At 38.4% G+C, this 27006-nt stretch overlaps 1 protein-coding gene across 1 annotated transcript; it reads right to left on the minus strand.

Moving 5' to 3' along the window:
• Positions 1–570: 570 nt before the first annotated feature.
• On the minus strand, positions 571–20082 carry LOC133638904 (S-adenosylmethionine synthase-like). The gene is made up of 9 exons (XM_062031936.1): positions 19733–20082; positions 16350–16427; positions 13429–13551; positions 13231–13343; positions 8262–8405; positions 7808–8026; positions 4731–4913; positions 4536–4669; positions 571–1631 (listed from the first exon to the last, which is right to left on the minus strand). The coding sequence occupies exons 1-9, from the start codon at positions 19821–19823 to the stop codon at positions 1529–1531; spliced, it is 1188 nt and encodes a 395-aa protein (XP_061887920.1). The 5' UTR covers positions 19824–20082; the 3' UTR covers positions 571–1528.
• Between the last annotated feature and the right edge of the window lie 6924 nt (positions 20083–27006).

Here is a 27006-nt window from a genome sequence, read left to right on the forward strand (position 1 = left end):
CGTCTTTATTAGATATATAACAACGGGTGGGTGGCGGGCGGTTGTGGTTTTGATAAAATGTTAGTTCGGGTGGATGGCGGGTGGATGACGACTTTTGTGATGCGGTTGCGGATGAAGTAATTGCCTATCCGCGCATCTCTAACACACACACACAAGCACACCTGTGAAGTGAAAACCATTTCAGGTGACTACCTCTTGAAGCTCATCGAGAGAATGCCAAGAGTGTGCAAAGCGGTAATCAGAGCAAAGGGTGGCTATTTTGAAGAAACTAGAATATAAAACATGTTTTCAGTTATTTCACCTTTTTTTTTGTTAAGTATATAACTCCACATGTCTTCATTCATAGTTTTGTTGCCTTCAGGGACAATCTACAATGTAAATAGTCATTCGAATAAAGAAAACCCATTGAATGTGTCCAAACTTTTGGCCTGTACTAATATATATATTATATATATATATATATATATATATATATATATATATATATATATATATATATATATATATATATATATATATATATATTACAATAATTGGGATGAAAAGCATCAAATTACATAAAGTGTTTATTGAGGAGTGTGAGAAGTTTCTTACGATGTCTAACAAGAGAGATACAATGCATAATCCAAAATGCATGAGCAAAGCATGTAATTTTATTTGGAGGGTTAGGACATAAAGAAGCTTAACAGCAGAGCAGACTCCTGAGAAGGGGGGCACACATGTAAATGGGGGAAAAAGGCACTTTTACAGAATCAGCAACCACACTGACAAGACTCATCTTTGAGAAAAGGATGAAGCGTGTAAACAAGCTGGTTTCTCTGTACAACACCAGCCAATTAGGCTCTCTCCTTCTCTCGTGGACGTAAACAAATCATCTTTGGGAAGTCCTCTTGCACCTGAACGTCACATCAGGTGCGCACCTGAGCGTGGCTCTCGGGTTTCTCTGTAGTACACCCAGGAATCCACACGGTGGCGTCAGAGGCGACGAGCCAATCCGAGGAGGGCGTCAACATCAGCAGACTTTGGTGATTGGGCATGATCGTTGGTGTCGTGGAATAAATAATTAAGAATAAATTAAGAGAAAAGCTTCCGATATATTTCGGCGTGCAGCAAACTGGACGACGGGAGTGCAAAATTAACTGTTCGGAAAAGGGAGTCCTGGATTACGACTTTAACGATTTAGGTCCCACAAGTTTATCATCAAGTATGAGGAGTCTGGGCTACTCTGGAAATATCACCCAGGATCACCATAACTACAAAAACCTCGCTTGGATCGTTCTCTGCGACATTTAAAAGCGACAAAATGGAGTTGTTGTGTTCTAAAGGTGCAGCCCAACAAAGCCAAAAGAAGAAGGTCAATAGCAGCTTCTGACTTCTCTGTCAAAGATCAGAAAAGTGCTGGTTGGAGTGCTTATCTTTCTTTAGAGACGGGACGAGGGGGGATTCTTTTTGTGATACATTCAGCGGCGATGTGATGTTTGTGCAGAGGGGGAGAGAGCAGTGATGGACAGCGAGCGTGGGGCGTGGGTTAGTATTTGAGCGTCTTGGGAACTTCCCAGGTGAAGACCTCGCGGCCGAAGTGACCGTAGGCTGCAGTGCGCTGGTAGATGGCCTTCTTCAGGTCCAGATCCCTGAAGCAGGAAGGAGGAGAGAAGCAGTGTTTGTACATTTGGGTCTGCAATATTTTACAGCCTAAAAACCTCTAAACCAGGGGTCACCAACCTTTTTGAAACCAAGAGCTACTTCTTGGGTACTGATTAATGCGAAGGGCTACCAGTTTGATACACACTTAAATAAATTGCCAGAAATAGCCAATTTGCTCAATTTACCTTTAACTCTATGTTATTATTAATAATTAATGATATTTACACTTAATTGAACGGTTTAAAAGAGGAGAAAACACGAAAAAAATGACAATTAAATTTTGAAACATAGTTTATCTTCAATTTCGACTCTTTAAAATTCAAAATTCAACCGAAAAAAAGAAGAGAAAAACCAGCTAATTCGAATGTTTTTGAAAAAATTAAAAAAATAATTTATGGAACATCATTAGTAGTTTTTCCTGATTAAGATTAATTTTAGAATTTTGATGACATGTTTTAAATAGGTTAAAATCCAATCTGCACTTTGTTAGAATATATAACAAATTGGACCAAGCTATATTTCTAACAAAGACAAATCATTATTTCTTCTAGATTTTCCAGAACAAAATTTTTAAAAGAAATTAAAAACACTTTGAAATAAGATTTAAATTTGATTCTACAGATTTTCTAGATTTGCCAGAATAATTTTTTTGAATTTTAATCATAATAAGTTTGAAGAAATATTTCACAAATATTCTTCGTCGAAAAAACAGAAGCTAAAATGAAGAATTAAATTAAAATTTATGTATTATTCTTTACAATAAAAAATTTTTTTTTACTTGAACATTGATTTAAATTGTCAGGAAAGAAGAGGAAGGAATTTAAAAGGTAAAAAGGTATATGTGTTTAAAAATCCTAAAATAATTTTTAAAGTTGTATTTTTGTCTCTAAAATTGTCTTTCTGAAAGTTATATGAAGCAAAGTAAAAAAATTAATGAAATTATTTAAACAAGTGAAGACCAAGTCTTTAAAATATTTTCTTGGATTTTCAAATTCTATTTGAGTTTTGTCTCTCTTAGAATTAAAATGTCGGGCAAAGCGAGACCAGCTTGCTAGTAAATAAATACAATTTAAAAAATAGAGGCAGCTCACTGGTAAGTGCTGCTATTTGAGCTATTTTTAGAACAGGCCAGCGGGCTACTCATCTGGTCCTTACGGGCTACCTGGTGCCCGCGGGCAACACGTTGGTGACCCCTGCTCTAAACTGATAGAAAAGGAGAAGGGAAGCCCGACTTATATATCTTGTAGAAAATCGACCTTGTTGCTGTGCAATACTAAGATATTACATTAATACAGCATAGCACTGCTAAGCGCTAGCTGGAAACAAGCGCCACTAATTGCTAGCTAAAAACTAGTGTCGCTAATCGCTAACTGGAAACTAGCAGTGCTAATCGCTACATGGCAACTAATAATAATAGATTTTGTTTGTAAAAAGCACTTTACATTGAGTAAACAACCTCAAAGTGCTACAGTGTATTAAAAATAAATAAAAATAAAAAGATAATAAAAAATTAAAAAAATAAATAAAATTAGAACAGCCTAATAGCTAGAACTAGTATGCATATATCTAAAAAAAAAAAGGCTTTTTTAAAAAGAAGGGTTTTAAAGCCTTTTTTTAAAAGCATCCACAGTCTGTGGTGCCCTCAGGTGGTCAGGGAGAGCGTTCCACAGACTGGGAGCGGCGGAGCAGAAAGCCCGGTCTCCCATTGTTCGTAGCTTTGTCCTCGGAGGTTGGAGGAGGTTAGCCTGTCCGGAGCGGAGGTGTCGGGTGGAGGATTTGGGGGTGAGCAGTTCTTTGAGGTAAAGGGGGGCACTGGTGGGAACTAGAGTGCTCATCGCTGCCTGGCAACAAGCGCTGATCATTGCCAGCTAGAAACTAACGCCACTATTAGCCAACGAGAAACCAGCGCTGCAAATATCTAGCTAGGAACTGCCGCCACTAAACTTTACATGGAAAAACGCACTGCTAATTGCTAGCTGGAAACTAGCTCTGCTAATTGCTAACTGACAACTAGCATTGATCATCGCTAGCAAGACACTAGCACCGCTGATTGCTACATGGAAACCGGCACTGCTAATTGTTAACTGGCAGCTAGTGCCACCAATCGCTAACTGATAACTAGCACTGCTAATCACTAGCAAGACACTAGCGCTGCTAATCTCTGCGTGGAAACTAGCACTGCTAATCGCCAGCTAAAAACTAGCAATGCTAATCGGCAACTAGAAATAGCACTGCCAATCGCTAGCCGGCGACTAGAGCACTAATCGCTAGCTGGAAACTGGCGCTGCTAATCGCTATCCAGACAGTAAACAATGTTCATACCTATGTGGACCATTGCATCTGCTCGGAAATGAGCACTGCTAATCGCTGGCTGGAAACTAGCTCTGCTAATTGCTAACTGACAACTAGCATTGATCATCGCTAGCAAGACACTAGCACTGCTGATTGCTACATGGAAACCGACACTGCTAATTGTTAACTGGCAGCTAGTGCCACCAATCGCTAACTGATAACTAGCACTGCTAATCACTAGCAAGACACTAGCGCCGCTAATCTCTGCGTGGAAACTAGCACTGCTAATCGCCAGCTAAAAACTAGCAATGCTAATCGGCAACTAGAAATAGCACTGCCAATCGCTAGCCGGCGACTAGAGCACTAATCGCTAGCTGGAAACTGGCGCTGCTAATCGCTATCCAGACAGTAAACAATGTTCATACCTATGTGGACCATTGCATCTGCTCGGAAATGAGCACTGCTAATCGCTGGCTAAAAACTAGCAATGCTGATCGCCAACTAGAAATGAGCACTGCTAATCGCTAGCTGTCGACTAAAGCACTAATCGCTAGCTGACAACTAGCATTGGTAATCGCTACATGGAAACCAGCGCTGACCTGACGATGACTCCTGGGCGCAGGTCAAAGTTCTTCCTCACGATGTCCAGCAGCTCGCTCTCGGTCTTCTGGGACGTTCCGTAGTGGAAGATGGAGACCGACAACGGGTGGGCCACACCGATGGCGTAGGAAACCTAAAAGTGGTTTGTTAGTCGCAGAACTGGGAACAATCCCTGTGGTGGGAGTCCTCCTCACCTGGACCAGGACACGCCTGCAGAGTCCCGCCTTCACCAGGGACTTGGCCACCCAGCGAGCGGCGTAGGCGGCCGAGCGGTCCACTTTGGTGTAGTCCTTGCCCGAGAAGGCACCGCCTCCGTGGGCGCCCCAGCCGCCGTAAGTGTCCACGATGATCTTGCGGCCGGTCAGACCAGCGTCACCCTGGAAAAAGATTGTGGTTCGTTTACACAACTGCAGAGAGTGCCAGGCATTTGTTAGAATAGAAACACTTTTCGTATAGGGGTCCATTTTTTACAGTAATATTGAACAGAATGCTATATTTCAACTATACAGTTAAAGATGGCTACCTTTCACACTTCAACCAATGCCCGGTAGCTGGGAATCAATACCATTACTCCACTCATTTACAAGTATTATATAGTACACTCATTTGCAAGTATTATATAGTACACTCATTTGCAAGTATTATATAGTACACTCTCATTTGCAAGTATTATATAGTACACTCTTATTTGCTAGTATTATATAGTACACTCATTTGCAAGTATTATATAGTACACTCTCATTTGCAAGTATTATATAGTACACTCTCATTTGCAAGTATTATATAGTACACTCATTTGCAAGCATTATGTAGTACACTCGTTTGCAAGCATTATATAGTACACTCATTTGCAAGCATCATATAGTACTCATTTGCAAGTATTATATAGTACACTCATTTGCAAGCATTATATAGTACACTATCATTTGCAAGTATTATATAGTACACTCTCATTTGCAAGTATTATATAGTACACTCTCATTTGCAAGTATTATATAGTACACTCATTTGTAAGTATTATATAGTACACTCTCATTTGCTAGTATTATATACACTATCATTTGCAAGCATTATATAGTACACTCATTTGCAAGCATTATATAGTACACTCTCATTTGCAAGCATTATATAGTACACTCTCATTTGCAAGTATTATATAGTACACTATCATTTGCAAGTATTATATAGTACACTCTTATTTGCAAGTATTATATAGTACACTCTTATTTGCTAGTATTATATAGTACACTATCATTTGCAAGAATTATATAGTACACTCTCATTTGCAAGCATTATGTAGTACACTCGTTTGCAAGCATTATATAGTACACTCATTTGCAAGCATTATATAGTACACTCATTTGCAAGTATTATATAGTACACTCTCATTTGCAAGTATTATATAGTACACTCTCATTTGCAAGTATTATATAGTACACTCTCATTTGCAAGCATTATATAGTACAATCATTTGCAAGTATTATATAGTACACTCTCATTTGCAAGTATTATATAGTACATTCTCATCTGATAGTATTATTTACACTATCATTTGCAAGCATTATATAGGACACTCATTTGCAAGCATTGTATAGTACACTCTCATTTGCAAGTATTATATAGTACACTCTCATTTGCAAGTATTATATAGTACACTCTCATTTGCAAGCATTATATAGTACACTCATTTGCAAGCATTATATAGTACACTCTCCTTTGCAAGTATTATATAGTACACTATCATTTGCAAGTATTATATAGTACACTCTTATTTGCTAGTATTATATAGTACACTATCATTTGCAAGTATTATATAGTACACTCTCATTTGCAAGCATTATATAGTACACTCATTTGCAAGCATTATATAGTACACTCATTTGCAAGCATTATATAGTACTCTCATTTGCAAGTATTATATAGTACATTCTCATTTGTATTATATAGTACACTTTACATGCCAAGATGTAATGTGGCAGTACGGTGTGTTGCTGTAGCCAGGGAGTAGTCTTTGCCATTAAGGGAAATGTGCCAGTCTTGTCTTTTGTTGAGCCCTACAAAGTGTTTATACTTTAAGTATTGTTTTTTTATTACACACTCGCTGTTGGATTGTAGCGTGCATATTAGTTGTAGACTTTGTTACCAAATTTGGAGGTGGTGATATCGCAATGTAAAATCGCTCATGCTAATCGGTAGCATGTATAAGGCATCCGCAATGCAAATTAGCATGGCGCTAGCGTATTTTGAGAAGTGCAGCCTTACTGAGCGCTTTCTATCAGGCATATTTGCTTTGTTGCCGTCGAAAATTGTTCGGCCGAGTCTGCTCTGTGCGCTTGTTTTCTCGCCGAGTGCTTGAGCTGGTGCAGAGTCGACAGCCGGACGAACCACGAGTCAAATATCTTCTATAAGACAGCAGTGCTATGCTGTTTTTAAGACCCAGTGCAAAACCCCAAGTCAAAGATATTCTATATGGCCGGAGCGCTCTGCTGTTTCTAGGAATCTATTGCAAAAATACTAGTCAAAGATCCTCTAAATCAGAGGTCCCCAACCACCGGGCCGCGGCCCGGTACCGGTCCGTGGATCGATTGGTAACGGGCCGCACAAGAAATAAAAAAAAATAATAATAATAATTGTTTTTATTTGTATTAAATCAACATAAAAAACACAAGATACACTTACAATTAGTGCACCAACCCAAAAAACCTCCCTTCCCCATTTATACTCACTTTTTTATGACAAAAAATAAATGAAAAAAATTAATATCCCCCCACCCTTGGTCCGTGGGACACATTTTCAAGCGTTGACCGGTTCGCAGTTACAAAAAGGTTGGGAACCACTGCTCTAAATGACATACTGCAAACGCACTAGTCAAAAATGGTGGTATGTTGTTTGTTTTTTTAGGAAGTACTACAAAACACATGTCAAAGATCTTCTAAAAGACAAGATGCACAGTTTTTTAAAGGCTTTTCTGCAAATAACACCAATCAAAACGCGAGTCAAAGATCCTGAATATGATAGAAGAACTTTGCGGTTTTTCGGAACCCTGGGCTAAGATAGATGTCGTTTGGCTTGCATGTATAAATCCCTGAACTCAAAATATATGACATCACAATGGGGAATAATAGTCTTTATATCCTACAAACAGTATTTTGAAAGAATGATAGTATCATAGCGGTACATCTTAATAATTTAATTCAGCAATTAAGCAAGTTGTTTATTAGAGCATAGGTTAAATTACAAAAATGTAGTGTCAACTAAGGAATTGTCTTACCTGTGGCCCGCCGATGACAAAGCGCCCGCTGGGCTGCAGGTGGTAGACGGTGTCGTCGTCCAGGTACCCGGCGGGCACCACAGCCTTGATCACCTGCTCCTTCAGACTGTGACGCATGTCCTCCAGGCCCACGTGCTCGTCGTGCTGCACGGAGATCACAATGGTGTGGACGCGCAGCGGCACCACGGCACCGCGGTCCTGTTTGTACTGGACTGTCACCTGGAAGGAGAACACATTCTCACTCAGTACCTCCAAGTACAGTGCAAAGTGAGCACAGCCCTCATATTTCAGCAACCACATCTACAATACTATAGAAATTACATTTGAACATGCTTTAGAGTAGTCTGTGTGCAGCCTGTATAATAGGACGGGTTCACTATCCATTAAAAACGACTCAACACGTTATCGTCCTGATGGTTGTCAACACAAACGGGGCACAGTGTTTGTTAGTCACCTGAGTTTTGGAGTCCGGACGAAGCCACGGCAGCGTTCCATCGCGGCGTAATTCTGCCATCTTGGCGTTGAGGTTGTGGGCCAGGACAATGGTGAGAGGCATGCATTCGTCCGTTTCGTCCGTGGCGTAGCCAAACATCAAACCCTGCGGGAGGCCAAGTTGCAAAGTTGAGCATGAATGGAGGTGGATAGTCCTAATTCGCTTTCATTTAATAGCGCCTAGGGGTGGGTACTGTTCACGTTTGTGAAAATGCAGAAAAAATTAGCCCCTGGCATCAGTTTCACGGACCATTACCACATTTGGTGGAAGTAGTTTATCACAAAAGGATGCATGAAAAAATTATGTTTGGAAACAAACAGGAAATTGTCCATCAGTGTTTGTAATAACGATGTTATATAATAACATCATTAGTAACGCCTCTACTTTTACTACTAACGAGTAATCTAATTATTTACTTTGAGGTCTGTTACAACTAGGGTTGCAAAATTCCGGGAATATTCAAAGTTGGAAACTTTCCATGGGAATTAACGGAAAATTAATGGGAATAAACATTGAATGCAACATGCTAGATCTTGCAGCATGATTATTAGCTAAAAAAGCCATCAGACTGTATAATGCATATGTTCCTTTTGACTGTACATGTACTGTACATGTATAATGTATTTATATTATTTACATGTGCATAATGCTGTATAACAGACTGTATTTGTGTTATTCACATGTGAATAATGCTTTATAATAGACTGTATTTATATTATTCACATGTGCATAATGCTGTATAACAGACTGTATTTGTGTTATTCACATGTGAATAATGCTTTATAATAGACTGTATTTATATTATTCACATGTGAATAATGCTGTATAATAGACTGTATTTGTGTTATTCACATGTGAATAATGCTTTATAATAGACTGTATTTATATTATTCACATGTGAATAATGCTGTATAATAGACTGTATTTGTGTTATTCACATGTGAATAATGCTGTATAATAGACTGTATTTATATTATTCACATGTGAATAATGCTGTATAATAGACTGTATTTATATATAAAAATACCAAAGTGTTTATTGTCTATTGTGAGCGAACTGTGGTGCTGAATTTCCCCCAGGGATCAATAAAGTACTTTCTATTCTATTCTATTCTAAAACAACCTGATTTAATGCAAATTCAGTTGAATTTCAACCATGCACTGTGCATTCCTCCATCACATGTGCAGTGAATTCTTCCATCACATGCACAGATTAGGGATGGGCGATACCACACTTTTAGGATTCGATACGATACCGATACTTTTTCTTGGATTTTCATCAATACCGATACCAATAATTTCTTATTGGCAATTTTTTGTCAGTCAAAAATATTATTACTATTGTTATTATTTAAGACATATCACAAGACAAATACAGACCATTTATACCACATTTATTATGGTCAATATATAATAAAAGTAAAATTAAAATAAATAACATAAATATGAAAAATTAATTAAATATTATATATAATAATAACTATATATTATATATAATAATAATTAAATATTAGGGCTTTCCAATTAACAGTCAAATCCGAATTGCAAGAAGCTGCAGTTATTTTTTAAAGTTTGTGATATAATTAGCAATTAATGAAATATGAAATAGGCTAATGTTTTCGAAATGTAAGAAATCATGTTGCAGATTAAAACCAAAATCACATTCAATCATATATTCAAGATTTTCTTGGAAAAAAATAAAACTGTAATGCAAAGATGAAGAATCTCCAAATTGTATCTCTTTCTTATCTTGTTTTAAATACTCAAGCAATTTTCAACTAACAGTAAATTCCCCTGTGTGGAAATTATTTGAATTTAGGATAATCATTTAAACAAAAATATTCAGTAAACATTACTAAAAAAACAAAAAAACAATGCCTGTTTTAAGTCAACAATTGGACAACACTGGATATGCCTGGCTGCATCGCTGTCGGCTGGCTGTGTGTGTGTTGCACGTTGACGACGCTCATTCGCTGTCTCCTGTCACGTGACTGGGCCAGCTCTATACTCTGCCAGGTACAGGGGTGTCCCAGCACATAGTAAGTTAAGTAAGTCATCAAAAACATCTGAAAGTGATGCTTGCACCCCCCACACGCCGTTTTTTGGTTTATATCGATACTTTTTTCAGAAAAGTGATGCCAAATGAGTAGCGTGTGAGTATCGATATATCGATACCACAGGATCGATATATCGATACCACAGGATCGATACGCCCATCCCTAGCACAGATAATTCCCAGCATGCTACACACTACAGCAAGGCTATTGAGGCCACACTAGTATTTGAGCCCAAGGACTTCATCCAGTCAGGTAGGTTTTGATGATATTACTGGGGTAAATATATTTGATCTATGGTATTTCAGTTTAATAGAGGTGTAATTGCTTGTTACTGTATGACCGTAGACTACTCCAGCAGACTTTCACTCAAGCTAGCTAGCTGTTCCTGTACTTGTTAAAAGATTTTGGGGCCAATATCTCTAGCTAGCTAGGTTTATGTACCACCACAGTCTCATAATGAACCGAAAATATTTCTCCGTTAGCCGTGATGCTGAATTTCTCTATGTTAAATCCCATTAATTTATGCTAAAAGCGTTAACGATACGAATTTACCTTTTTTTGTGATCTGTAAAGTTCAACTAGAAAATACTAAATCAAAAGGTGTGGTTTCCTCTGCCTTCTGTTCTGCTAGCCATTCTGTTGTCACACAAGAATGTAGGTTATAGTTTGATTTAGCATGCTGATTGACTGTTCATTTATTCATCTAGCCTATTTCTATTAATTTGTCCATCAGTAACATATTTTTAAACACTACTCCAATTCATCTTATTCTACAGAATAAGATGGACGGTGTCCAACTTTGAATAATCAAAAAATGGTCAAAATTTCCAAACTTCCCGAGCTTAACTTCCCGTGGTAAATTTCCGGAAACTTTCCACCCCTTTGAAACCGTATTTTGCTGTAATGTGGCACGCTACTTTTTATGTCAACAACAAGACCGTGTCATAAGTGCAGCAAGTTCAATGCAGGAAATATATTTTTACGAGTGAAAGCAACAAACAGCACCGCACTAAAATGAACTTGATATCAAATAGGAAGAGGCAACATTGTGACACAGCAGACAACAACATACGCACACAATTAGAATAATGAAAAAAACAATGATTAAAGTGACAAACTTGCCATCCAAACAATACACCGTTTGTTGACAAGAAGATATGAAAGCCATTGGAGCACATTAAATCTCTTTATTAAGCAGAGGTCACACAATCCGGTGAAAAGATTCAAAATGCTGGCGCTGCTAACTGCTAAAGCTAACAAACACATCCATCCATCCATTTTCTACCGCTTGTCCCTTTCGGGGTCGCTGGAGCCTATCTCAGCTGCATTCGGGCGGAAGGCGGGGTACACCCTGGACAAGTCCTCGGAGGGCCAACACAGATAGACAGACAACATTCACACATTAGGGATTATTTAGTGTTGCCAATCAACCTATCCCCAGGTGCATGTCTTACACACAGCTCCATTGAAACCCTCAATCATGTCACATGTCACTAGGCAACAGGCCCCGCCTTTTAAAAGCACACACACGCACACTGTGCTCTAATGAAACGTCTTTCAACTGCATATGCCAGATATTTGAAGGTTTTTTTAAGTAACATATAATTTACTTTCCCTAGTAATTATTTATCAAAGAGTAATTCTGTTAGCAATTAAATTACTTTTTTGGTAAACGTACAATTAACTACATATAATTACTTTTTTTTAAAGTATTTTTCAGAACACTGTTGGCCATTTTGGTTTGGACTGGCAATTTTTGGCAAAAACCAGGGGTTGTACTTCGACAAACTCCTCTGAGAAAATGAGCCCAAATCCAAATCTCGGCTACATGACGGATGGGCGACGATAAATTGAACATTTTAGGTTTGCCCCCCTTCATTGACTCGCTAAGCAACACAAATTCAGAATAACTCCTCTCCATAAAGTCAGACTTTGATAACAATTGGTGTGCATGATGAAAATGATACACCAATTATTATCTGGCCACTTCATTTTATTTGGCCCTCAAAATCCAGGGAAAAAATATGTATCAATAAAGTACGTTAACTTGTCTTACTGAATGTATTCTTCCTTTCTATTTTGGCAGAAAAGAAATACATGCACTCCATGCAATCGCAAATTTTGTTAATTTAAATATTGCTTGAAAATATATTATCAGACAATCAAACCATTTTTTAAATAGAAATAAATACTAATGATTTCAAAGCAAGTTATCCATCTAATTGTGCAATGTAAAAGTAGAAATAGATTTCATGGTAAAATTGTGAAATTGATTGTAGTTTTTACAGCAATTTTCTCTGAATGAAAAAAAACAGCACTTTTTTACTGTAATAAGCTGTGGTGCCGTTTTGACATTTCCAGTAATACACCGAAAAATCTACAGTTGTTGATTTGCGGTTAAAAAAAAAAAAAAACAGCAAACAAACTGGCAGCTCAGGTGCCAAATTTTTACTGTAAAAAATTCAGGTTTTTTTTAATTTACAGTGAAAAAAACAAATGTAGATTTTATAGGAACATTTTGGCAACTGAGCTACCTTTGTTTTGACCATAAAAACAGCAGCACTGTTTTTCCCTTTACAGTAATATACACTACATTTTAAGGTGAAATTGTTGCAACTTACCATATTTTTTTTCATTGTAGTTTAAAACATTTTTAATAAAATGAATTTAAAAATGGTGTAATAATAATATTCACTCTGGGGCTAAACATAACTGTGATGTGGCCCTCAGTGAAAACCACTTTGACACCTCTGAACTCCAGCCATCGATTTGCGTAAAAAAAACAGATTTGTGTGAGGATGTGGGGGCAGCTTTGCGGTTTTTGTACACTGAATGCAATTTTTGACATGTATCTGCTCATGTGAGGCTTCAGACCTGGTCGCCGGCGCCCACGTCCTCCTCCTTGCGATCCAGATGGACACCCTGAGCGATGTCGGGGGACTGCTGCTCCAGAGCCACCAGCACATTGCAGGTCTTGTAGTCAAAGCCTGCAGAGGACCAGGAAATAAGCCATGAAACTTTGAATGAATCACGCCGCTTTCAACATAAAGTTTTAATGCGGCGCAAGCGTACCTTTGGAGGAGTCGTCGTAGCCGACGTGCTTGATTGTCTCTCGCACAACCTTCTGGTAGTCCACCACGGCCCTGGAGGTGATCTCCCCCGCCAGCAGGATCATCCCCGTCTTAGCCACCGTCTCTTCATTTGCGAGAGCGGAATGAGCGTACATGTTAAGTGTGACGGTGGTTGTCAGAGCCAACGTGAGTGTATTAGTTCAAAAGGACAAGTGGGATGTGAAAACCGCGGAAACATTTGCTACCACGATTATGAAAACATGGCGTGATTATCAATGAAAAACACGAGTTCCATGTTTTTTTATGGTGACCTAATTCATAAAAAAGCATGCCTCTTCCGTTAGTTTTCTTGGGGCTTCACCGGAAATTTGGCCCAAAGAAAAAAGTGTTGTTTTTTTTAAGGATGAAAGAAGCCACAAATAAAATACACAACCACAACTGTATTTATAGATTAACGATACAAAGGGCCACATGGAAATTAATAACAAAGACATCACTCTGATCTCTGTGTAAAAATAAGACGACGGGAAAAGTTGTATAATTGAAAAAGTAAATCACAATAAAAAGGTTGTCATTCATGAGAAAAAATATAAACTCTTACAAAAATGAAGTATATAGTCCAGTATTACTAGAGATGTCACAATCTGATATGGAAAGTATTAAATGTTATGGGCTTGCATGTAAAATGTCTGCTTTAGGCTCCAATGCAGCTTGTTTACTTGTCGACAGCCAGCATACTTGCCAACCCTCCCGTTTTTAGCGGGAGAATCCCGGTATTTAGCGCCTCTCCCGACAACCTCCCGGCAGAGATTTTCTCCCGACAAACTCCCGGTATTCAGCCGGAGCTGGAGGCCACGCCCCCTCCAGCTCAATGCGGACCTGAGACTGCGTGGGGGAAAGATGAAGAAATACGCTTGCAAGTTCCAAAACGAATGGAAACAAGAATTTCAGTTCATCCAGGACAGTTTGAAGGGGAAGGTGTATGTTGCCTGTAAATTTTGTAGAACAGACTTCTCCATTGAACACAGTGGCCGAAATGATATACTCATTAAGAACGGAGAAGTTAAACAGGACAATACTGCCATCTAATGGACAGCCACAGGAACACTGAAATTCAAGTTTTTTTTTTTTTTTATGTAAATAAAAAATATATATATATATAGCTAGAATTCACTGAAAGTCAAGTATTTCATACATTATATATATATATATATATATATATATAGCTAGAATTCACTGAAAGTCAAGTATTTCATACATACATATATATATATATATATATATATATATATATATATATATATATATATATATATACATACATACATACATACATATATATATATATATATATATATATATACATATATATATATATATATATATATACATACATATATATATATATATATATATATATATATATATATATATATATATATATATATATATATACATATATATATAGCTATATATATATATATATATATATATATATATATATATATATATATATATATATAGCTAGAATTCACTGAAGGTCAAGTATTTCATATATATATATATGTATGAAATACTTGACTTTCAGTGAATTCTAGCTATATATATATACATATATATATATATATATATAGCTAGAATTCACTGAAAGTCAAGTATTTCATACATATATATATATATATATATGAAATACTTGACCTTCAGTGAATTCTAGCTATATATATATATATATATATATATATATATATATATATATATGAAATATATATGAAATACTCGAGTCGGTGAATTCTAGCTGTAAATAACCACGCCCCCCGCTCCCAACCCCCCAACCCCCCCCTACCCCCCACCTCCCGATATTGGAGGTCTCAAGGTTGGCAAGTATGACAGCCAGTTAGCATCCAAATGTCTTCTAATAAACACACAAGGTTTGTATAAAGGCGCACATTAAATCCTCTCGTTTTCTCAAAAATCGACAGTGCTCCTTATAACCCGGTGCGCCTAATCTGCGGAATAATTCTGGTTGTGTTTACCGACCTCGAAGCAATTTTAATTGGTACATGGTGTAATGATAAGAGTGACCAGTAGATGGCAGTCACACATAAGAGATACGCTAGTAAACGACACCAAAACTTTAAATATTCCATTGAAAATAAAGAACATTACACACAGCGCTCAAGAATCTGTCAAAATGTTTTAGTATGACTTCGGTAAGCTATTAAGCCACACCGCTTGATGGATTGTCGGCGCATTAAACATACAAGTATTATTATGGTGTGTGTATAAGGACCTCAAAATGGCACCTATTAGCAGACATTATCTGGCGTTTTGTTTAACAATATTATGCAAGACCAACTTTTCTTACCTTCTGGTACCTGCTGACGTGTATTTGGGATCTGCATAAGTCCTGAAAACTTGTGTTGTTGCATTATTGAGCCACGGGTGAGGAGATGCTGCTCCATTATTGATTGAAGTAAAGTCTGAATGTCATTAAAATAATTAGTCCTTGCACGCTACACCGCTACAACAAAGATGACGGGGAGAAGACACCGTCGAAGGTGAGCCACGTAAATAAGACCGCCCACAAAATGGCGCATCCTGAAGAGACGCTCAGAAAGCTACTTGAAAATGATCTGTAAAACATCATCTTTGAAACATTTTGACCAAAGAACCACCATTACATTTTATGTGGGCCACAAGATAGTGTTTTAATTTAGAAAAAAATCATAATTTGACCCCTTTAATGCGTCTTATAATCCGGTGTGCCTTTTGTATGAAAATAGACCTAAATAGACCCGCTCATCTGCATTGCGCCTTTTAATCCGGTGCAATTTATGGTCCGAAAAATACGGTAAGTTCTCGTAATATTCCATTTTTTGACTCCCCCAACTCTGACTGTAGAAAAACAAACAACGATCTTACCGCATGCGACTTTGGCATCTGGGTCTTGAGCGAGATGGGCGTCCAAGACAGCGTCGCTTATTTGGTCACAAATCTTATCTGTGGAATGACAAAATGTCACATATTAGAAACAAGTCCGTTTGGAGTAAATACAAGCAGACACAATATTTCTGTTTATTATTGTAGTCACAGTGTGCAGCGCTGTGTTGAATACACTAAGACCTTTTCATAACACTTAGCCTCTCTCGCAGAGCCAGGCAAGGTGTTAGAATTCCCTGTCCGCAAACCACGACATCTAATGACTGTTACAGTAGGGACCGCTTATCTCTGTCAACATAACGTACCTTTTCCCACTAAGGGTTGGATACAGAAAAATATGATAATGCTGGCTGGGTTGGCGTGTCACTTTGATACATTTTGTACACTAAAAGACACTATGACACCAATCCAAGGCAGGTCATACAAGATTATTGTAGCTCTGTGTTATAGGAGACAAAGCAAATTAGTGTATTAATACTTATCATGGGCCTGCTGCAATGAAAGCAGCACATATTATAATTCCTCATACTTCACCTTTTATTATCATAGTTCCGCACGTTTTAAAGATGGTGTTGACGTCACTAATTTACGGCTTCATCCGCCCTCCTCTTCCCATGACATGCATTTCTGTCTGCAACGACACTGACAACAGGTCTATCCGCTTGTGAATTTCCTGTGAATTTCTGCTCAAACGTGGTTCAGTCAACAATTCTTAAACTTTACTCAGCACTTATTTATTCTATTGTTTCTTGCTCGCTTAGTGGCCATCTTAGCTATTAGCATGCCTGCTCCTGCTTGCTCTCAGGGTGTATCATGTTTAGCCCCGTTCTAATACTTGATAGTGATATTTAAAATTTTAAGAAACACACTTCATTTGCTGTTATGGTTTTTTGTTTTTTTTAAATGTTCTTAGGGAGTGGCTCCAAAATGCACAATAAGCTGCTAACTTGTCAGCCCAGAGACTAAAAATAAATACAATACTAGCCAAAGGGGATTTGCGTTTGTGATCACATAATAGCATTAATCGGCAAATACTTTAAAAAAAAATGTGCTTAATACTGATCGGTGGCTGATCGATCGACACGTTCCAAATTTAAAGGCCTACTGAAACCCACTACTACCGACCACGCAGTCTGATATTTTATATATCAATGATGAAATCTTAACATTGCAACACATGCCAATACGGCCGGGTTAACTTATAAAGTGCAATTTTAAATTTCCCGCCACACTTCCGCTTGAAAACGTCTCGGTATGATGACGTATGCACGTGACGTAGCCAGTTTAACAGAGGTATGGCTTCCCCATTGAAGCCAATACGAAATAGCTCTGTTTTCATCTCATTATTCCACAGTATTCTGGACATCGGTGTTGGTGAATCTGTTGCAATTTGTTCATTGCATTATGGAGAAAGAAGCTGAGCAAGCAAAGAAGTTGTCGGTGCGAAGCTGATATTTTGCGAGGGAAGTCAGCAACACAACACAGCCGGTGTTTGTTTACATTCCCGAAAGATGCAGTCAAGATCGAAGAACTCGGACAACAGAGACTCTAACCAGGAGGACTTTGATTTGGATACACAGACGCGATACCGTGAGTACGTAGCTGTGCTTCCAAACATTTGATCGCTTGCTATAACTAGCTCGAGCTAGGAGCTAGGAGCTAGCATAACAAACACCTAGGTGTTTGTTATGCGGGTTTAATTTGTGGCATATTAAGTATAAGCCTGGTTGTGTTGTGGCTAATAGAGTATATATATGTCTTGTGTTTATTTACTGTTGTAGTCATTCCCAGCTGAATATCAGGTCCCACCCGCGCGCTTCCAAACATTTGATCGCTTGCCCGTACGTGCCTTTGGTTAAATATATAAGCTTTATGAACCTTGGGTTAGGTGAACGGTCCTTTGGGCTGAGTGAGTGTGTGTGTTGTGCAGGTGTTTGAATTGTATTGGCGGGTTATATATACGGGATCCCGTCCATATTACCCGCTCGAGTTATAACTAGCTCGAGCTAGTAGCTAGCATAACAAACACCTAGGTGTTTGTTATGCGGGATTAATTTGTGGCATATTAAATATAAGCCTGGTTGTGTTGTGGCTAATAGAGTATATATACTTCTTGTGTTTATTTACTGTTGTAGTCATTCCCAGCTGAATATCAGGTCACCCCCGGCTCTCACAGCATCTTCCCTATCTGAATCGCTTCCACTCCCCACTAGTCCTTCACTTGCATTTTCCTCATCCACAAATCTTTCATCCTCGCTCAAATTAATGGGGAAATCGTCGCTTTCTCAGTCCGAATCTCTCTCACTTCTGGCGGCCATCATTGTAAACAATAGGGAACTTTGTGGATATGTTCAATTGACTACGTCACGCTACTTCCGGTAGGGGCAAGCCTTTTTTTTATCTGATACCAAAAGTTGCGATCTTTATCGTCGTTTTATACTAAATCGTTTCAGCAAAAATATGGCAATATCGCGAAATGATCAAGTATGACACATAGAATAGATCTGCTATCCCCGTTTAAATAAAAAAAAATAATTTCAGTAGGCCTTTAAAGAGCGCACTTGCTGCATGTCACGTTATCGATGGTAAAATGCATTTTTAGACAATATGATTTGCCTGAGTGGCTAGGAGACGGTAGAAAATGGACTAGTAAGGACAGATTTTTAAAAAAAGAATAATTAAAAAAAAAATATATATATATATATTTTTTTTTTTTTTTAAACTTGAGACTTCTTAGTTTGGGGACCCCTGCAGTAGTGCAATAAATCTATATTTGGCTTTTACATTATTAGCATGAATAAATTTGACATTGATTGTCTTTCCTAATGTATTGTTCCTACTACTTTCGAGCAGCAGTAACTATAGTACTGTGTAAGTAATCCTATTATGTGTTGCACTGTTTGTAAGCCCGGTACACTGGAGCAACAAAGCTGCTGACAAACAGTTCCTAGCTCAATTTGGAATCTTACATTTATCAAGCTCAGACGTCATTCGATAACACCCTAGGACTTGAAATAATTAATATATTAAATATTGTACAAGACAACAAACCCCAAGTTACGTAATAATCAAAAACATGAGGAGACGTGCCGCAACTCTTATGGTGTTGCATCACCTTTCGACTTTCGAAAAAATAAACACAAAAAAGTTATTTTTATCGCACACATACCGATACTGAATGATGACGTCCGTTTAAATGTTATAACCATGTAGATGATTAAATGTAAGAATGAGACGAAAGTGCGGCTAGCAAACACATGCTGACAGCGACACTACATGACCTTGTTTTAATACACTAACACAGCGCTGTTAAGCTAACATGTCAATTTAAAGAGTTAAAACATGGTTAGTTTTTCCAAACTTACCAGGATGCCCTTCTCCAACGGACTCGGACGTGAAGAGGAAGCAGCCGTCGTCGGCCGAGTTGTTATGGAAACCGTTGGGCTGGCCGTTCATCTTGACCACAGTGCGTGAGTTAGCGATGTTGTTAGCACACAAGCTAGCTGCTCGTAACGATAGCCTCGGTCTCCGCTCGGCAAAAAACGGACTTTACCCGTCTTGATGTGTTTTTTTTTTTTTTACTAAAACCCCTAGCGAAGAGCTTGCCTCGGTTGTGATTGCCCGAACTGGTTGGACGTATCTTATTTGAAGTGAGGAGAGCCAGGAGTGGCCTAAGGCGCGCACACCACGTGGAGCGGAGATGGGCGTGCACTTGTAAACACACTATAGTCATAGGATTGATTGATTGATTGATTGATTGAGACTTTTATTAGTAGGTTGCACAGTGAAGTACATATTCCGTACAATTGACCACTAAATGGTAACACCTGAATAAGTTTTTCAACTTGTTTCAATCAATCAATGTTTATTTATATAGCCCTAAATCACAAGTGTCTCAAAGGGCTGCACAAGCCACAACGACATCCTCGGTACAGAGCCCACATACGGGCAAGGAAAAACTCACCCCACTGGGACGTCGATTGGAACGACTATGAGAAACCTTGGAGAGGACCGCATATGTGGGTAACCCCCCCCCCCCCCCCCCCCCCCCTCTAGGGGAGACCGAAAGCAATGGATGTCGAGTGGGTCTGACATAATATTGTGTAAGTCCAGTCCACAGTGGATCCAACACATCAGAGTGAGTCCAGTCCATAGTGGGGCCAGCAGGAAACCGTCCCGAGCGGAGACGGGTCAGCAGCGCAGAGATGTCCCCAACCGATGCACAGGCTAGCGGTCCACCCGGGGTCCCGACCCTGGACAGTAAGCACTTCATCCATGGCCACCGGACCTGTGCAACCGCCCCTCCAAGGAAGAGGGGAGCAGAGGAGAGAAGAAAAGAAACGGCAGATCAACTGGTCTAAAAAGGGGGTCTATTTAAAGGCTACAGTATACAAATGAGTTTTAAGATGGGACTTAAATGCTTCTACTGAGGTAGCATCTCTAACTTTTACCAGGAGGGCATTCCATAGTACTGGAGCCCGAACAGAAAACGCTCTATAGCCCGCAGACTTTTTTTTGGCTCTGGGAATCACTAATAAACCGGAGTTCTTTGAATGCAGATTTCTTGTCGGGACATATGGTACAATACAATCAGCAAGATAGGATGGAGCTAAACCGTGTAGTATTTTATACGTAAGTAGTAAAACCTTAAAGTCGCATCTTAAGTGCACAGGAAGCCAGTGCAGGTGAGCCAGTATAGGCGTAATATGATCAAACTTTCTTGTTTTTGTCAAAAGTCTAGCAGCCGCATTTTGTACCAACTGTAATCTTTTAATGCTAGACATAGGGAGGCCCGAAAATAATACGTTACAGTAATCGAGACGAGATGTAACGAACGCATGAATAATGATCTCAGCGTCGCTAGTGGACAAGATGGACCGAATTTTTGCGATATTACGGAGATGAAAGAAGGCCGTTTTAGTAACACTCTTAATGTGTGACTCAAACGAGAGAGTTTAAGTCAGGGTCCACTTAAATTGATTCATGATACAGATATATACTATCAGATATATACTATCATCATAATACAGTCATCACACAAGATAATCACATTGAATTATTTACATTATTTACAATCAGGGGTGCGGAGGGGGGGGGGTAGGATATGGACAGCAAGTAGTGGACATAAAGAGAGAGAGAGAGAGATCAGAAGGCATAAGAAAAAGTATCTGCATTTGATTGATTACATTTGATTATTAGCAATCCGGGGAGGGTGTTAGTTTAGGGTTGTAGCTGCCTGGAGGTGAACTTTTATTGCGGTTTTAAAGGAGGATAGAGATGCCCTTTCTTTTATACCTGTTGGGAGCGCATAACACATTGATGTGGCATAGAAAGAGAATGAGTTAAGACCTTTGTTAGTTCGGAATCTGGGTTTGACGTGGTCAGTGGAGCTCCCCCTGGTGTTGTGGTTATGGCGGTCATTTACATTAAGGAAGTAGTTTGACATGTACTTCGGTATCAGGGAGGTGTAGTGGATTTTATAGACTAGGCTCAGTGCAAGTTGTTTAACTCTGTCCTCCACCTTGAGCCAGCCCACTTTGGAGAAGTGGGTAGGAGTGAGGTGGGATCTGGGGTGGAGGTCTAGAAGTAACAATCAAGAAGGAATCAACACCGACATTAAAACCTCTTACCTTGTAAATTAATGTTTACAGATAAAGAAAACAAGTACACCAGGGTGACCTTTTCATACCCAAAGTGTTTTTTACAGTCCTTAAGCCAGTGTTTTTCTACCACTGTGCCGCGGCACACTGGTGCACTGCGAAAACTGAAATCTAAGTAAGATGAAATATCTCAAATAAGGGTGATATTTGCTTATTTTCTGTCTGAGAAGATCATTCTTCTCACTAAGCAGATTTTATGTTAGAGTGTTACTACTATTACTTGTTTTAAGGGTTTTGGTCCTAAATGATCTCAGAATCAGAATCAGCTTTATTGTCATTACGCAGGTTAACGAGATTGAGAAACTGTACAATGTACACTCTATACACTCTGTGCAAATGTATAATGGTGGAATGGGTTATTGCACCGAAGAGAAGGCAGTTATGAGGGACAATGGGGCAGTCCGTTCAGGGTGATTATGGCCCCGGGGAAGAAGCTGTTCTTTAGCCTGTTTGTCTTGGTTTTAATGCACCTGTAGCGCTTCCCAGAGGGCAGCAGGTGGAACAGGTCAGAGCCAGGGTGGGTGCTGTCCTTGATGATGGCACTGGCTCTGTTGAGGCAGCGGGAGGTGTAGATGTCCATCAGAGAGGGGAGAGGGCGGCCGATGATCTTCTGAGCCGTCTTGACCGCTCTTTGCAGCCTCTCCCTGTCTGCTGCAGTGCAGCTGCCGTACCATACTGTAATACAGTAGGTCAGCAGGCTCTCGATGGACGAGCGGTAGAAGGGTAGCAGCAGGTCAGGCTTCAGGTTGTACTTCCCGAGGACTCTCAGGAAGTGTAGCCGCTGCTGAGCCTTCTTGATGATTGATGTGGTGTTGACTGTCCAGGAAAAGTCGTTAGAGATGTGGACTCCAAGGTACCTGAAAGTGTGGACCCTCTCCACCCGTTGATGTAGAGGGGGGCAGGGTCGGTGCTGCTCCTCCTGAAGTCGACGATGATCTCTCTGGTCTTGCTGGTGTTGAGAGCGAGGTTGTTCCCCGAAGACCAGGCCGTCAGCTTCAGGACCTCCTTCCTCCCTGTAGGCAGCCTCGTCACCCCTGGAGATGAGCCCGACTACTGTGGTATCGTCAGCGAACTTGAACTCAGTAAGATATTACAGCTCGTTGCTGAGGTTTTATGACCTATATTGAGTAAAACATGCTTGAAACTAGAATTTCAGCTGATGCAAAGCTGTGCCATCAACACACACAAGTATAAAACTACTTTTTTAAAGTAATAATTTTTTACTTCAAGCATGAAAAAAAAAATCATGATGCAGAGCGCATATCATTATGTCAAGATAATGGCACTAGCATTTACTTAATTTAAGAATATTTTTCAACATATTGAGCGAAAAGGTCTCGTTTTTTTTTCTACCAAGAAAAGTGCACTTGTTATTAGTGAGAATATACTTATTTTAAGGTGGTGACAGTACACCTACTTTGAGACAAGAGCTATAATGATGCATGCTTAGTTATGGTTTAAAGTCATATCCAACAATTGCGACAACGACTTTTTACTGTCAACTGAGGTTCGTTTTTTAGTGATTTCTGCTAGTGGTGTGCCTGCGCATTTTTTCAACGCAAAAAATGTGCCTTGGCTCAAAAAAGGTTGAAAAACACTGCCTTAAGCATCAGAATATGTCAATTAGGCACTTGAGTTTAAATGCTGTTGGACACAAAATGTCCGCCGCTGGAAGATCATAGCACTTACTGGAGGTGGGTAAATATTCCATATTTTTCAGTTATCTTCTGTTTATTTTGAACATATGTTCTTTGTTTTCACATGTGTTGTTCAAATATATTGTTATATTATTGTGATATTGTTTACAAACTTTGGGGGAAGAACAACAAAAGATTTATATGAGAGCCAATCGTAATTTTTGCGTTTTTTTTGCTTCTTTTGCATTATCAACCTAATTTTGCTCAAATAATTGCAAGTAGTGAAAGAGAATACACTAATAATTGTATTGTTTTGTTGGGATTGTTACATTGTCTTATAATATTGTGAAATTATTCACAAATAAGTGTGTTGATGCAAACGTTACATTACATTTTCATAGCCAAGGGGATTTTTACAGTCCTTATTAAGCATCAGAATATGCTCAATTAGGCCTTGAGTTTAAATGCTGTTGGACACAAAATGGCCACCGCCGGAGGATCATAGCATTTACTGGAGGTTGAGTTGAGTTGAGTTTGAGTTTATTTCGAACATGCAAGCATACAACGTGATACATCACAATTTCCAGTTTGTCTTTTCAACATGTTCGAAAAGGAGTAGGAAGAAGCAGAGCTTATTTAATCCTACGATATTTTCAGTTATCTTCTGTGTATTTTGAACATATGTTCTTTGTTTTCACATGTGTGGTTCAAATATATTGTTATAATATTGTGATATTGTTTAAGAACTTTGGGGGGAAAACAACAAAAGATTTATATGAGCGCCAATCGTAATTTTTGCGTTTGTTTTCTTCTTTTGCATTATCAACCTAATTTTTAGAATAGAATAGAAATTACTTTATTGATCCCTGGGGGAAATTCAGCAATTTTGCTCAAATAATTGCAAGTAGTGAAAAAGAAAACACTAATAATTGTATTGCTGGGATTGTTATATTGTCGTATAATATCTTGAAATTGTTTACAAATAAGTGTGTTGTTGATGCAAACATTATATTTTATTTGTATATTACATTATTTTATTTGTACATTACATTACATTTTCATAGCCAAAGGGATTTTTACAGTCCCCAAGCATCAGAATATGTCAATTAAGCACTTGAGTTTAAATGCTGTTGGACACAAAATGGCCGCCACCGGACGATAATAGCACTTGGGAAAATATTCAATATTTTTAAATTCTCGTCTATGTTTATTGTGAACATATATGTTCTTTGTTTTCACATGTGTTGTTCAAATATATTCTTATAATATTGTGATATTGTTTACGAACTTTGGGGGAAAAACAAGAAACAATTTATATGAGAGCCAATCGTAATTTTTGCTTTTGTTTGCTTCTTTTGCATTATCAACCTAATTTTGCTCAAATAATTGCAAGTAGTGAAAAAGAATACACGGATAATTGTATTGTTGGGATTGTTACATTGTCTTATAATATTGTGAAATGATTCACAAATAAGTGTGTTAACGCAAACATAGTTTATTTATATATTACATTTTTGTCATTATTATATTTTTTTTACTTTATAAAATGTATTCTGATTCTAATCATGATCAACAAAACAAAACAGACTATGAAGTCACCATCCATGCCACCACCACACCCCATCAAATTGGAAAGTTAGGTAATGTTATCAATGAATACCTTTTTGTTAATATTCAATGAGTTTTAAATGCTGAAATAACCATAAAGGTAAATCATTCAATGCACATGTACAGATTTTTAATGAGGTCGGACAACAAACATATCGAAAGTGCAAGTAAAAGATCTAGATTAGAACATCTATTAATTTCATATATTACGCTTATCCTCATTGGGGTCATGGATAAACTGCAGCCCATCCCAGCTGACTCCAACCGAGCCATTCTAGAACATTCAATGATAAATAAACTTCTATTGATCAGGTGGGTTAAATTCTTCTGTCTCATGTCAGAGCAAAACCGAAAGTCTGGCAAAGGCTTATGGTGCTTCAATCTCCATGAAACACATCCAGATAAGCCTCACATACTGTATATCTTCTTTGTGTGGACACTTAAGTTTATAGATCCATGTGATAGCAAGTTGTTTTGGCGTCTGCTGACCGTAGCAAAGGTCCAAACTATAGACTTTATGTAACGCTGCGTCAGGAAATGGTGCGTTTACAAGTACAGTACAGTACAGGTGGGAGCCTTTATGAGCACACTCACACAGGAAAGAACATTGTTTTTTTAACTGAAGGTGCCCTGTTATCCAAAGTGGACTTTTTAATGCTGTTACAGCACATGTGTCAAACTCAAGGCCCGGGGGCCAGATCTGGCCCGCCACATCATTGTATGTGGCCCGCGAAAGCCTGGGAACAGTGTGTGTTAATAAAATACTTCAGTTTTTTACTAAATGAAAACAATTATTTCAATGTTGACAAGAAAAAATGTGTATCTTTTAAATTATGCCAAATATTACATTATTATATAATGTATTACAAAAATATTTTTGTAAAGATAAAAATAAACAATTGAATATTGGCTTGTCACCTTTACGTATGATTTGTACATGCATAGGAAACTAGATGAGGCAATTCCTGAAGGTATTGCGTGTGAATGCTCCAATGCTGAAGTTGAAATGAAATGCTGAGAGAATGTAGTGTGAATGTAAGAATGGTTTGAATGTTGAAGAGTTAGAATTTCCAGGAAAACAGGAATTTGGTTTGGAACTTGGGAAAGTGTTAGTTTGAATGTCCAGGATGAGTGGAATGAATTGTTGTTGGGATGGTTTGAAAATGTCCCATTGATTTCAATGGGAACTTCCTGGAAATTTCGGAATTTTTGGAAAAGCGGGAATTTTTTTGAAAATGATTAGGAGCACGGATGTCCTGAATGAGCTGAATTGGTTGGTGTTGGAATTGTTTAAATCGGGCAAGAAATGTTGAATTCGTGACAGTTTTTTAATTGAGAAATGGTATTACGGAATTTCGGGAAAACCGGGAATTTTTCCAGTCCAAAGAACAACTTCGTTTTTAGTCCTGATTAAGAGGAATGTTTTGACGGTGGAACGGTTCAAGTGGGTTGAAAAATGTGGAAGGAGTAGTCGACAGAAAAAAGGGTGAAAATAGGGTTTGGAAAACCGAGAATACTGGAAATTCCTGGAATTTTTTGTAACTTGGGAAAATGATAGTTTGAATGTCCAGGATGAGTGGAATTAATTGTTGTTGGAATGGTTTGAATAGGTTGAAAAATGTCCCATTGATTTCAATGGGAACTTAATGGAAATTTGGGAATTTTTGGAAAAGCGGGAATTTTTTTTGAAAATGATTAGGAGCACGAATGTCCTGAATGAGCTGAATTGGTTGG

Source organism: Entelurus aequoreus, linkage group LG21, assembly GCF_033978785.1.
Source record: "Entelurus aequoreus isolate RoL-2023_Sb linkage group LG21, RoL_Eaeq_v1.1, whole genome shotgun sequence".
Taxonomy (NCBI): domain Eukaryota; kingdom Metazoa; phylum Chordata; class Actinopteri; order Syngnathiformes; family Syngnathidae; genus Entelurus; species Entelurus aequoreus.

Excerpts from the sequence above, each read along its gene's own strand:
- LOC133638904 (XM_062031936.1), bottom strand. The coding sequence starts at position 19,823 with ATGAACGGCCAGCCCAACGGTTTCCATAACAACTCGGCCGACGACGGC. Across the intron at positions 8,406-13,230 it reads ACGTGGGCGCCGGCGACCAG|GGTTTGATGTTTGGCTACGC; the intron begins GTCTGAAGCCTC and ends GGCCTCCCGCAG. Across the intron at positions 4,670-4,730 it reads GCAGGCGTGTCCTGGTCCAG|GTTTCCTACGCCATCGGTGT; the intron begins GTGAGGAGGACT and ends AACCACTTTTAG.